Source organism: Bison bison, unplaced genomic scaffold (genome assembly GCF_000754665.1).
Source record: "Bison bison bison isolate TAMUID 2011002044 unplaced genomic scaffold, Bison_UMD1.0 scf7180017864503, whole genome shotgun sequence".
Taxonomy (NCBI): Eukaryota; Metazoa; Chordata; class Mammalia; order Artiodactyla; family Bovidae; genus Bison; species Bison bison.
In genome coordinates this window covers 5,739,251-5,753,225 of record NW_011495061.1, presented here as the reverse complement: position 1 = coordinate 5,753,225, position 13,975 = coordinate 5,739,251, and the positions used below count along the sequence as shown (strand labels likewise).

Below are 13,975 nucleotides of genomic sequence, written 5' to 3'. Positions count from 1 at the left end.
ATCTCGGTCCAGGGGATGCTGGGCACCTACAACGGGAGGGACCGGTTGGGTAAAGTGGCCGCAGTAGACTCTTGGCTCTCCGGGTCAGTCCCGCTAGGGCCACTCCTCCTCGCCCCCACTGTCCCCGCAGCCGGCTGACGCGGTGGTGGGCAGCTGCGGGAAACGCTGGGGAGCAGCGCGCAGGCTGGGGGCGCTGTGCCGGCCCCGCCCCCCCGGCGCGTACACAGACTGCTCCGCGTGACGTCACGCTCGGGTATAAAAACTGAGGCGCGCGGCTCTCGCTGCGCTGGAGGAGCTCGAGGCTGAGGGCGGCCGTGGAGCGGGGAGCGACGGGGCCGCTGGGCCGCGGGCGCCTCAGCGATGTTTTACTCAGGGCTCCTCACCGAGGGCGGCCGCAAGGAGACAGACATGCGGGAGGCGGCGTCGCTGAGGCAGCAGCGCCGAATGAAGCAGGCCGTGCAGTTCATCCACAAGGACTCGGCCGACCTGCTGCCCTTGGACGGCCTCAAGAAGCTGGGTTCGTCCAAGGACACGGTGAGCCCCCGCGGCCGCACCCGCCTCGGGGACCCCGCGCGAGGTGGCCTGTCACCTTTGCGCTGTAAGGTCTCCTGGGGCCCGCCCTTCGCCGCTTTCACTGAGTCACCGGCCCGGCCCCCTCCGTCTCCAGCGCTGTCCGCTGTCTCTGGAGCTCTGTTGGGGTTTCCGCTCCATCCAGCATCCCCCTGCTTCAGTTTCTCTCAGGATTCCAGAGTAGCTTTTCCAGCTCGCTCTCCCTTCAGCGCACCCTCCTCCCTTCTTTCTCCTCTGGAGTAGAAGAGACCCTGCCTTCTTGCCCTCAGCTCCCCTTTCCTTTATTCGTAGTGCCCAGTTTGGTTGCCCAGGCCTTGAGCCTCGCGGCCAGGGTAGCTCCAGCTGCCTCCTAGGCTGCTTGGCCCGTCTTGTGACTCCTAGCGGGTGTGAGGAGGAGAGAACGAAGTGGGAAGGGGGCTTCCTGGGCAGTCACCATATCCAGATCGCTTTTGTTGAATCCGTTTCCCCTCTGTACAAAATCTACTTCTCCGTTTGATTTTGGTCTCATCTACCCTTGACCTTCCAACGGGAGGGGGCGGGGAGAGAAAAGGGTGACCATGAAGGTTTCCTGAGCCCCAGACCTCTCTTCATCATTTTCCTCTCCTGCTGCTCCATCCCCAAAGAGTGGATAGAGGGAGAAAGCCAGGCTGCTCCCTCTCTTCAACGGCTAATGTGTGGAGCTAGATCTGTGCTGGGCCTCCCGCAGTTCTTTCTTTCTTTTCCTAGCAAGGTTGTTCTTGGCATTAAGAAGGAGAAACTCCAGAACTGGAGTCTGAGTTCAAAGACCATACTGTCCTCTATCTATAGGGGAGATCTTATAGGGGGATAAAGGTTACTAGTTTAAAGAACTGTATCAAACTCCCCTCCTTAATTCACTGTAGTGGTGCTGCGCCAAATTGATGTTGAGTTTTGTACTTTCATCTGGAATTTTCTTGTAGTTTAACTTGTTTTCTTGAAGTTCATAATCACTTTATTCATCTAGGCAATAATTTATGAAGCATTACTTAAATGTCTTTTAAATGAAGTGGATGCTTTGTATAATTTTGCCAGTATTTTTGAGCTTTTGGAATGTTTAATTTGTCAGGGAAGAGGGTATCAGCCTGGACCACTGAAACTGCCATTTCCAGCCACATGTTGGGGATAGAGGGCAGAGCTGCTGAATCCACTTCTTTTTTTAAAAAATTTTATCAACTCTAATGAGACATAGATAACAAGATCAGATTTGCCCTCCCCCATTGTGATAGAGAATTATTTTTAGCTATTTATGTGCAGGGGGTGTCTACTCAGTTATCCCGCTATGTTTTTTAAAGGATGTTTTACTTGAACAAGCCACAGGATAGGTAATCTGATTCATGCTAACTTAGAGTGGTGGATAAATGAAATGTATTCTTAGAAAAGAGATGACTGTTTTTCTTCCTTCCTTCCATTTTACAGCAGTCGAAATTCATTTAGCAAATCTGGTACAAATCTTCTTACTTTCAGGCCAAAATAATCCTAGTTCTTGGAAGCCTCAGGAGCCAATAAACAGTAATAGAAAAATAAGTCAAGTGTGGAATTTTCCCCCCTTCATGCTGAATTTAAGATGTTTCACATTTGGTTGTCCTGGGATGTCGAGGAGTTTCCTAGCCCTGAGGAACTGCCTCTCCATTCTTCTGCCAAGCATTCTTTATACTGCTTCATCCTTGTGTAGGAAGAATTCCATCTGCTTTTCTGACTCCAGTCTGTCTCAGTTGAGCCACACAGGAGCTGCTAATATGGAACAGGCAGTAGGCCGGAAGGAAGAAACATCCTCAAAGCAGGTTATTGCCATGGATGTGACACACTGCAATTTACTGTGAGACCCTAACCCATGGTTCACAGTTTCTCTCCCCACTGCCCTCCACTGCCAGGGAGCTGATACTCTCTCACTGTTCTCACACCTGGAGTATGCAAGTGATTGCACAGAAGAGTTAGAACCAGTCACAGATGCTTAGGCAGACTGAGATAGGGCTAGGAGAGCTCTGAGTACTGGGGTGAAGTGGCATGCTTAAGCTTTCTTGGACCTTATGCTGCTGCCTCTGAATAATCTTAGAAATAATCTTAGAAGTACTGTGTCACTTGTCTTTATGGATATAGCTGGTAGTATAGACCAGTGTTGACTCAATGTTCTGTCACCGAAGTGAAATTTGGAGGATACCAAAATTGATTAGACAAGTCTATAGTACAAAACAGGCAGATTCTTTACCACCTGAGCCACTACTGAAGCCCAAAATTGATGATATAAGTCTATAGTACAAACTCAATAGAAGTGGGACAAGAAAAGGAAGGGGCGGCACCAGAGGAAGATAGGAGGGAAAGGATGAATTAGTTCTCACTGACTTTGGGGTTTGTGCTAGTGAGAAGATAGGTTGTTTTCTTCATACTGGTGACCTATATTAGAATTATATTGTTTAGTAGTCTGAATTATCTACCTTTTACCATGCTGTTTCTATAATATTCACTATTTGAATCCAGCCGGCCAACTTTTTGTTTTCTATTGGCAAAGACATAGAAAGTCTTTGGCATAGACAGTCAAACGTGGTCTTGTTCTCTTGGCCCCAGGGAAGTGCCTTTGCCCTATTCCTGTTTGTGTGTAGTTGGCTGCTACAAAGTCCACTGTGGAAATTAATCTTATTTCTTATGTTTGTGTGTGCGTGTATTAGATTAAGAACTAAAATCAGAGATATAAGTGAGTAATATTTTATTTCACTTACTATTATTATTCAAGTTGATGAAGCTAGAAAAAAATCACTCTTGGAACTTTGTGTATTCTAATTTCTTTTCTTTTAGCTACCAGATTAATAAATATTCTTCTCATTGAGGTGAAGACTTTTCAACTTTTAAAAATAGTCATGTCATGGTATAATATGCTGTCTTTCCTATATGATAATAGTACTGACCATCAGGGTATATCCTTACGTATTCAGGAATAAAAAGAGAGTTTTGCTTTTTTATCTGTGATTGCTTCTGCGTATAGCCAAGTGCTTTAAGAAAACTCACTAGAATTAAAAGGCTGGGGAAGGAAATAAAGCAAAGCCAACCGACTGTGAAATAACCAGCCCTGTACTCTGAGTACGGATTTACCTGGTGGCTCAGTGGTAAAGAAACTGTCTGCTAATGCAGGAGATGCAGGTTTGATCATTGGTTGGGAAGATCCCCTGAAAAAGGAAATACTGCAGCCCACTCCAGTATTCTTGCCTGGGAAATCACATGGACAGAGGAGCCTGGTGGGGTGCAGTCCATGGGGTCAAAAAAGAGTCAGACACAGCAGCCACAAGGAATACACTGAGTATCTGATCCTCCTGATCAGAATCTCTGTCAATGAGGGCAGCCTTGGGTGTTACTCTATAGATTAATTTTTCATAATGCCACAAGACATCCATAATGCTGTAGATTTTGATCCAGAGGACTTTGGAGTTTTAGAAGAGGAGCATGAAATAGCAGTATAAATCAGTATCTAAGGCAAACTGAAGATTTCCAGAGCCATGATCAAATCCTAATTGTAGTAAACATTATTTGAAAACTAGCTGTGTTCAGGACACAGTACTAGGAGCACACAGAAGAAAACAACAAAGTTTACCTATACAAGGAGTTTATAGATAGGGGGAAGGATAGGACCAATTGATTTATTTATTCCCCAAATATTTATTGAGCACTTTTTACATGTCAGGCATAATCTAGGTATTGAAGGTATAATAGTGAACCAAAACGGGTTTCCTGCCCTCACAGAACTTGCATTCTTGTGGGCGAGAAGGTAGAAAATAAATCAAGTAAATATATACTATATCGGGTTGTAATCAGCGCTAGAGAAAATAAACCAGGATAAGGGAATAGAGAGTATAATGGCCAGGTAGGATGAAGTAGAGCCTTGCTGTTTTATCTAGGGTGATCAAGGAAGGCATCTCTGGTAAGATGTCACTATAGGAGATATTGAAGGAAATGAGAGAGCAAAATATCTTGGGGAAAAATGTTATAGGCAGAAGGAACAGCCAGTGCAGAGGCTCAAACATCATTGTGCTCGATGTGATTGAAGAATTATAAGAAGGCCATTGTGGCCAGAGCAAAATGAGCAAGAGGAAGTGATAGGAGACAACATCAGAGAGATAGTGGGAGTCCAAAGTAATTAGAGCCTTATAGGTCACTGTATAGATATTTAATCTGATAAGGGAAACGGGTGGAAAACTTTTTGCAAAAGGGTGAGATGATGTGACATTTCACAAACCAGACTATTGTGTGGATTAGGCTGTAGGCGGCAAGCGTGTAAGCAGGCAGACTAGTTAGGAAGCTGGTTAGTTAGCATTTAGATAGTAATCTAGGTAAAGATGATGGTACCTCAGAGTAGTGTGCTAGCAGTGAAGAGGACAAGAAAAGACCAGATTCTGGGTTCTTTTGAAGACAGAGCTGACAAGTTTAGTTGAGAGTTGGATTAAGGATCTGAAATAAGGAGTAGTCAAGAATGACGCTAATGTTTTTGATCTAGTCATTGGAAGAATAAAGTTTGTCATACACTGAAATGGCTAAGAAGTGCAAGTTAAGGATAGGAAATAAGAATCAGGAATTTGATTCTTGAACAAGTTAAGTTTGGGACGTCTATTAGTTATTCAAGTGTAGATGTTGAATAGATAGTTCCATAAGAAGATGAATAATACCACCAAGAAGCTTATGCCGTGTCAAGATATTACAGTCAATCAACACTAGAGATGTTCAGTGGAAGCAGTGACTACTCTGGCCTGGTATGACAATCGTGATGGAGAACAACATCTGATTAGAGTTTTATCATCCCCTGGAGAGTCAACTGACTGTGATATATAGAGAGGAGGCTGCTTCCAGAGCATGCCCTAAAGAACCTCAGAATAAGAACTTTATAGGTTATCTGGTTGAATTCCCTGCCCCTGTATAAATCCTTTCCTACAATAATGCAGCCCACCAAGGGTAACTGAGAAACCACCGTCTCAGGAATAAGGCTGTTCTCTTTGAAAAAGCATGACTATTGGGTCATAAGGCAAAAGTAGAGACAGAACACAGAAGGCCTGGGGCAATGTCACAGATTGCCTTAGGTGATCCCATGTGATTTTGAGCAGCTGTAATCCCAAGGATAATCTGTGTTTCTGTGGTGTAGAAAGGGTCACGTGTTGTATATTCAGCTTGTAAATAAAGAGAAAGCACAGAAATTAGTGCCCCTTTAGATTTCCAAGACCAGATAGAGACATGTATATTGGGCTTGAAGTGAGAGTCAGTCAGGAGTCCATGTCTGTCTACAAACTATACATGAGGATGAAAACGGAGTAAGCTGATTTCATGCCCTTTTAATAAAAAAAAAAAGTGATCAGCTTCAATTTTAAGTTGAACATGAGGGTTTAAAATACATATATACACATACATATAATTATTAACATTTGCGTGCTTACTCTATACCTGACACAACGTTAAATGCTTCATATGGACCATCTCATTTCATCCTCACAAGAGCTCTGCAGGGTACTTACTAACTTGAACCCAGCTTTGTCTGACTCCAAAGTGCATATATTTTAAACAATATTCTAAGTCAAGAGTCGGCAAACTTTTTCTGTAAAGGACCAGATAGTAATTGTTTTTGGCTTTGCAGGCCAGTCTCTGTCTCAGCTACTCAACTGTGTTGTTATAATGCAGAAGCAGCCATAGACAGTAAACAAATGGGGTTGACTGTGTTCTAATAAAACTATTTACAAAAGTACACAACAGGCTGATTTGACTTGTGGGCCATATTTGCTGACCCCTATTTCTGAGTGTTCTATTGCTAAGCTAGAAATCTTGGGTTTCTCCTTTGAGAGTAAATACTACAAAGAAGGCAGACTTCTGTAATTTCTTCTATTTTCCAGTCTGGTCCATCCTATAAAGTGAAGTCACTCAGTTGTGTCCAACTGTTTGTGGCCCCATGGACTATAGCCTACCAGGCTCGTTGGTCCATGGAATTTTCCAGGCAAGAGTACTAGAGTGGGTTGCCATTTCTTTCTCCAGGGGATCTTCCCAACCCAGGGATCGAACCCAGGTCTCCTGCATTGCAGGCAGACGCTTTACCTTCTGAGTCACCAGGGAAGCCCCATCCTATGGACCACAAAGATCTATTAGACTGATTCTGTGTGGATTCAGTGCAGCATAGGTAAGTGATTGAGAAGGTGACCTTAGAAGTTCTTGTTTAAATCATGATCCCATGGTATCCTGCAGTATAGCCTGCTTCCTCTCAACTCACTTTTCTTCCCACTCTACAGACTGGTTAGAAGAAATATTTAATATTTAACCTCAGCTGTGCTACCTAGAATACAAAGACCTCACATTTGAGCTTGCCTGCTTAGGATTTAGATGCCTAAATGCTGGTTAAGGTTTAGCAGCCACATTAGCGGAAACAGTAGAGAACCTGGGACTACTTAGGTTAGTAGTGGCCTTGTTGAACTAAAACATAAAGCAGGATCCACATCAGGAAGGTGACTTGATAGTTATGTCCAAAAGACCACCATAGTATCTGCAGCAGCTATCTGACTAGTGCGGTGCATCTTGAAGGATATCTGGAAAGTAGAAGATAGCCCTTGGAAAGCCAATATTTCAATAGACATAAAATAAACCACGTAAGCAAATTTACAAAGCAACACTCAAGGAGTGGGAATGCAAGTAGTACAAACTATGTAATGTATGAGTATTGAAGGGATTCTGAAAGAAAGAACTAGATGATGTTGATCAAGAAAACTTTCTGAAAAGTGAAGTGTAGAGATTTGTTCATTCAGTATTAATTCTGAAAGTAAGAACTAGATGATGTTGATCAAGAAAAGTTTTTTGAAAAAGTGAAGTATAGAGATTTGTCCATCCAGTATTATATCAAGACCTGGAGATATAGCTGTGATCAACACAATCAAGGCCCTTGCCCTTGTGAAGTTAATACTCTAGTGGGGGGAGTGAAATAAGAAACAACTAAATAAGCAAAATAATTCTGAACTTACAATTACTACAAAAGAAATAGTGGGATATGTTAGTAAGAGGTGGAGTACCTCTTTTAAATAGTATGGTCAGGGAAGATATTTTTGAGGAAGTAATGTTTGAACTGAGACTTGAATGATGAGAGCAAGCTAACTATTTGAAGTTATTAGGGGGAGGACATTTCAGACAGAGGGAATGGCAGGTGCAAAGGCATTAGAATGGAAAAGGGATTTTGAGTGTGTATATAAAATGTATGAAAAGTTGGCAAGACTACAGAAAAGAACTGTGCAAAAAAGCTCCTAATGACCCAGATAACCACATTAGTGTGGTCACTCACCTGAAGCCAGACATCCTGGAGTGTGAGGTCAAGTGGGCCTTAGGAAGCAGCACTATGAACAAAGCTAGTGGAGGTGATGGAATTCCAGCTGAGTTATTTCAAATCCTAAAAGATAATGCTATTAAAGTACACTCATTATGCCAGCAAATTTGAAAAACTCAGCAGTGGCCACAGAACTGGAAAAGGTCAGTTTTCATTCCAATCCCAAAGAAAGGCAATGCCAAAAAATGTTCAAATTATCACACAATTGCACTCATTTCACACGCTAGCAAGATTATGCTCAAAATTCTTCAAGATAGGCTTCAGCAGTATGTGAACTGAGGACGTCCAGAAGTACAAGCTGGATTTAGAAAAGGCAGAGGAACCAGAGATCAAATTGCCAACATATGCTGGATCATAGGAAAAGCAAGAGAATTAAAAAAAATCTACTTCTGCTTCATTGACTATGTTAAAGCCTTTGACTGTGTGGATCACAACAAACTGTGGAATATTCTTAATGAAATGGGAATACCAGACCACCTTACCTGTCTTTTGAGAAACCTGTATGCAGAACAAGAAACAACAGTTAGAACTGGACATGGAACTACAACCTGGTTCCAAATTGGGAAAGGAGTAAATCAAGGCTGTATACTTTCACCCTGCTTGTTTAATTTATATGCAGAGTAAATCATGCGAAATGTCCAGCTAGATGAATCACAAGCTGAAATCAAGATTGCCAGGAGAAGTATCAGCAACCTCAGATATGCAGATGATACCACTCTAATTGCAGAAAGTGAAGAGGAACTAAAGAGCCTCTTGATAAAGGGGAAAGAACAGAGTGAAGAAGTTGGCTTAAAACTCAGCATTCAGAAAACGAAGATCATGGCTTCCGGTCCTATCACTTCACGGCAAATAGATGGGGGAAATGTGGAAACTGTCAGATTTCAGGGAAAATACAGAAACTGTCAGATTTCATTTTCGTGGGCTCCAAAATCAATGCCTATGGTGACTGCAGCCGTGAAATTAAAAGTTGCTTGCTCCTTGGAAGAATAGCTATGACAAACCTAGACAGTGTATTAAAAAGCAGAGAGATCACTTTGCCAACAAAGTGTATTAAAAGGCAGAGACATCACTTTGCCAACAAAGGTCTGTCCAGTCAAAGCTATGGTTTTTCCAGTAGTCGTTTATGGATGTGAAAGTTGGACCATAAGAAGGCTGAGGACCTAAGAATTGATGCTTTTGAACTGTAGTACTGGAGAAGACTTTTGAGAGTCCCTTGGACAGCCAGGAAATCAAACCAGTCAATCCTAAAGGAAATCAACCCTGAATATTCATTGAAAGGACTGATGCTGAAGCTCCAATACTTTGGCCACCTGATGTGAAGAGCTGACTCATTGGAAAAGACCCTGATGCTGGGAAAGATTGAGGGCAAAAGGAGAAGGGAGCAACAGAGGACGAGATGTTGGATGGCATCACTGACTCAGTGGACATGAGTTTGAGCAAACTGTGGGAGATAGTGAAGGCCGGGGAAGCCTGGCATGCTGCAGTTCATGGGGTCACAAAGAGTTGGACACGACTTAGTGACTGAACAACAATAATGGTATGTATGTGGAGGTTGGAGAAATAGACAAGGACCAGATGATGCTGAGCCCTATAGACCATGGTAAGAAGTTTGAATTTTGTCTGAAGAACAATGGAAAGTCATTGAAGGTCTTTGAAGTAGGGGAATATATTATCTCACATATTTTTAAAAGCTTGCTCTGGTTGCTGTGTAGAGAATGATTTGGAGAAGAGTGAAGGAAGAGGTGGAAGACAAGCCAGGGGGGCTGTTATAGCACAGATAAGAGATGACAGTGGCTTGGATTAGATTGGAGGTAGTAAAGATGGGGAGAAGTAGATCGATGCCAAATAAATTTCGGAGGAAGCAGCAATACTACAGATCGTCCTCAACCTACGATGAGGTTACATCCTTATAAACACATCATAAGATGAAAATATTGTTAAGTCAAAAATTCATTTAATATACCTAGCCTATTGGACATCATATTTTAGCCTAGCCTTCCTTAAACGTGCTCAGAACACATTACCCTGAAATTGGGCAAAATCATCTAACACAAATCCTATTTTATAATAAAGTATCAGATATCTCATGTAATTTATTGACTATCACACAGAAAGTGAAAAAAGAGAATGGTTGTATGGGTCCAAAAGAGTTGTAAGTGTATAAGTTGTTTGCCCTTATGATCATGAGGCTAACTGGGAACTTCAGCTTACTGCCTCTGCCCAGTGTCATGAGAGAGTGTTGTGCTGTGTAGCAGTAGCCCGGAAAAGATCCGGATTCAAAGTATGTTTTTTACTGAATGTGTATTACTTTGGCACCATCACAAAGTTGAAAAATCAGAAGTTTAACCATTGTAAGTTGGGGACCAACTCGGGATATACTTCGGATGGAAAGTTAGGAAGTTTGATTCTCTTCTGAGAATCAAAAGAATCAAAATGGGTGGGTGGGTAATGGTGCCATTTTACCAGGTTAGTGGAAAGGAAGTAATCCAGAACATTAAAATGGAACAGGACTTTGAAGCTCATACCTCTTTTATTACTGATGAAGAATATGAGACTGATAAAAAAAAAGTAATACTTAGAGAGATTAGTGATTTACTCAAGGTAGTATGTGACAAGTGGTCATTTTGCTGAAATAGAAAACCTTCATGGAGGAAATAAAGGTAAGATTGGGAAGCAGGATGAGTTAGTGGAAGGTCTTAAATGCTAAATTGCATATTTTGTGTTTAATACAGCTGGCAAGAGAACCATTGCAGGAGAAGGAGACCATGATACAATGTCTTAGATTATTTGAACTTAGCTATAACAGCAGAAATGGGGAGAAATCTGTGAGGTGTTAAAACAGCAGAATTTCACTCACCAAGATGAAGATTATGGGAGAAAGCACAAGTTTTGTGGGAAAGATCAGTGGGACAAGTTAAGTTTGAAAGTGCCTGTGAGGTGTCTAAGTGGAGAAGTTCAAAGAGACAATTGGTTCTATGGATCTGAAACTCAGAAACAAAGGCTGGGCATGAGACAGAGTCATCATCATAAAGGCAGTTATTTACACAATGAAAGTAGGTAAGATTGCCCTTAAAGGTTTTGTCAAGTGAGAAGGGGACCCAAGGAGAGCAATGAGGAACACTAACATTTAGGAAATGAGCAGAGGCAAAAGAACCAATAAATGATATAGATGTAGAATAGATAGAAAAGTGGTTTTAGAAGCCAGTGGAGGAGAGTTTCAAGAAAAATGGAAAGTTGTTTATTAAAGCATTGTTTCTAATGGCAGATATGTAGAAACAATCTAAATGTCCATTAGTAGGTATGTAAATTGAGGTGTGTTTGTACCACAGACTCATATGTTTACAGATGATGTACTGTTTTAAAATGCAGAAAGTAGGGCATATGTGAAAAAAAAATAGGTGCTAAGGTTTTTGGATAATCTGACATTACATCTGCATTGGACTGCAAGGAGATCAAACTAGTCAATCCTAAAGGAAATCAGTCCTGAATGTTCATTGGAAGGACTGATGCTGAAGCTGAAGCTCCAATACTTTGGCCACCTGATGTGAATAACTGACTCATTAGAGAAAACCCTGATGCTGTGAAAGACTGAAGGCAGGAGGAGAAGGGGACGACAGAGGACAAGATGGTTGGATGGTGTCACCAACTTGATGGACATGAGTTTGAGTAAGCTCTGGGAGTTGGTGATGGACAGGGCAGCCTGGCATGCTGCGGCCTACAGGGTCACAAAGAATTGCACACAAATGAGCGACTGGATTGAACTGAACTGAAGTTACATTATTGGGGTGTGTGTGGGGGTATCAGCATGCATACATGTGTGTGCATATGTACACATGTACATGCACTTCAGTTTTTGCACAATTTGGCAGACAGAGTTAGTTGGCTAAATTAGAAGTGGCCATGTGAATTCTGACCAAGAAGATACAGGCAGAAAACTGCTGAGGGAACTTCTGGGAAAGCTTTTGCTTTCCTGATAAAAAGGATAGATGACAGAGAGTCCCCTCTTCCTTCCTCCTTTTTTGGATGTGGATGAAATGCCTGGAAGCTGGGGCACCCATTATAAGACCATGAGGGAATATCCATGAAAATTACAGAAACAATAGCCCTGAAATTGTTAATCAGCTGAATTAATGCCTGCAGCTACCTACCTCCATCTTCTTGTTATATGAGAAGAAAATATACCTCCATTCAAGCCCCGTAAAGTTGGTTTTTCTTGTGGCTATATGCTTTCTTAATGTATAGGGTATATTTTTAAAATTTATATTTTATCAAAAATATACATGTATATAATTTAAAACTTCAAAAAATTTTTGAACTGTTCCTTAATTCTCTTATTACTCTCCATCATGTCCCCTCTCCTACTATGCTAATATTGTAATATGTTCAGTTCAGTTCAGTTGCTCAGTCGTATCTGACTCTTTGCGACCGCATGAACCGCAGCACACCAGGCCTCCCTGTCCATCACCAACTCCCAGAGTTTACCCAAACTCATGTCCATTGAGTCGGTGATGCCATCCAACCATCTCATTCTCTGTTGTCCCCTTCTCCTCCTGCCTTCAATCTTTCCCTACATCAGGGTCTTTTCAACATCAAGGTCTTTTCAGCTCTTCTCATCAGGTGGCCAAAATATTGGAGTTTCAGCTTCAACATCAGTTCTTCCAATGAACACCCAGAACTCATCTCCTTTAGGAGGGACTGGTTGGATCTCCTTGCAGTCCAAGGGACTCTCAAGAGTCTTCTCCAACACCACAGTTCAAAAGCATCAATTCTTCAGCACTCAGCTTTCTTTATAGTCCAACTCTCACATCCATACATGACTACTGGAAAAAAACATAGCCTTGACTAGATGGACCATTGTTGGCAAAGTAATGTCTCTGCTTTTTAATATGCTATCTAGGTCAGTCATAACTTTCCTTCCAAGGAGTAAGCATCTTTTAATTTCATGGCTGCAATCACCATCTGCAGTGATTTTGGAGCCCAAAAAAACAGTCTGTCACTGTTTCCCCATCTATTTGCCATGAAGTGATGGGACCAGATGCCATGATCTTAGTTTTCTGAATGTTGAGCTTTAAGCAAACTTTTTCACTCTCCTCTTTCACTTTCATCAAGAGACTCTAGTTCTTCACTTTCTGCCATAAGAGTGGTGTCATCTGCATATCTGAGGTTATTGATATTTCTCCTGGCAATCTTGATTCCAACTTGTGCTTCTTCCAGCCCAGCGTTTCTCATGATGTACTCTCCATAGAAGTTAAATAAGCAGGGTGACAATATACAGCCTTGACGTACTCCTTTTCCTATTTGGAACCAGACTGTTGTTCCATGTCCAGTTCTAACTGTTGCTTCCTGACCTGCATATAGGTTTCTCAAGAGGCAGGTCAGGTGGTCTGGTATTCCCATCTCCTTCAGGATTTTCCACAGTTTATTGTGGCCCACACAGTCAAAGGCTTTGGCATAGTCAATACAGCCGAAATAGGTGTTTTTCTGGAACTCTCTTGCTTTTTCCATGATCCAGCGGACGTTGGCAATTTGATCTCTGGTTCCTCTGCTTTTTCTAAAACCAGCTTGAACATCTGGAAGTTCACGGTTCACGTGTTGCTGAAGCCTGGTTTGGAGAATTTTGAACATTACTTTACTGGTGTGTGAGATGAGTGCAATTATGCGGTAGTTTCAGCATTCTTTGGCATTTCCTTTGTTAGGGATTGGAATGAAAACTGACCTTTTCCAGTCCTGTGGCCACTGCTGAGTTTTCCAAATTTGCTGGCATATTGAGTGCAGCACTTTCACGGCATCATCTTTCAGGATTTGAAATAGCCCAAATGGAATTCCATCACCTCCACTAGCTTTGTTCATAGTGATGCTTTCTAAGACACACTTGACTTCACATTCCAGGATGTCTGGCTCTAGGTGAGTGATCACACCATTGTGATTATCTGGGTCGTAAAGATCTTTTTTGTACAGTTCTTCTGTGTATTCTTGCCACCTCTTCTTAATATCTTCTGCTTCTGTTAGGTCCATACCATTTCTGTCCTTTATTGAGCCCATCTTTGCATGAAATGTTCC

The 13,975-nt window shown here is 42.1% G+C and overlaps 1 protein-coding gene across 2 annotated transcripts in view; it reads left to right on the top strand.

Annotated features, from left to right (window-relative positions):
- The window catches only part of NRIP3 (nuclear receptor interacting protein 3), a 28,393-nt gene that overhangs the window by 337 nt on the left and 14,081 nt on the right, over window positions 1-13,975 (top strand). The window contains exon 2 of one of the 2 annotated variants that reach the window (XM_010829311.1): window positions 374-534. In XM_010829311.1, the coding sequence (XP_010827613.1) occupies window positions 374-534 (161 nt within the window). Of the gene's footprint in view, window positions 1-283; window positions 535-13,975 lie in introns of those variants that run through there. The other variant, XM_010829312.1, reaches the window with a different exon arrangement.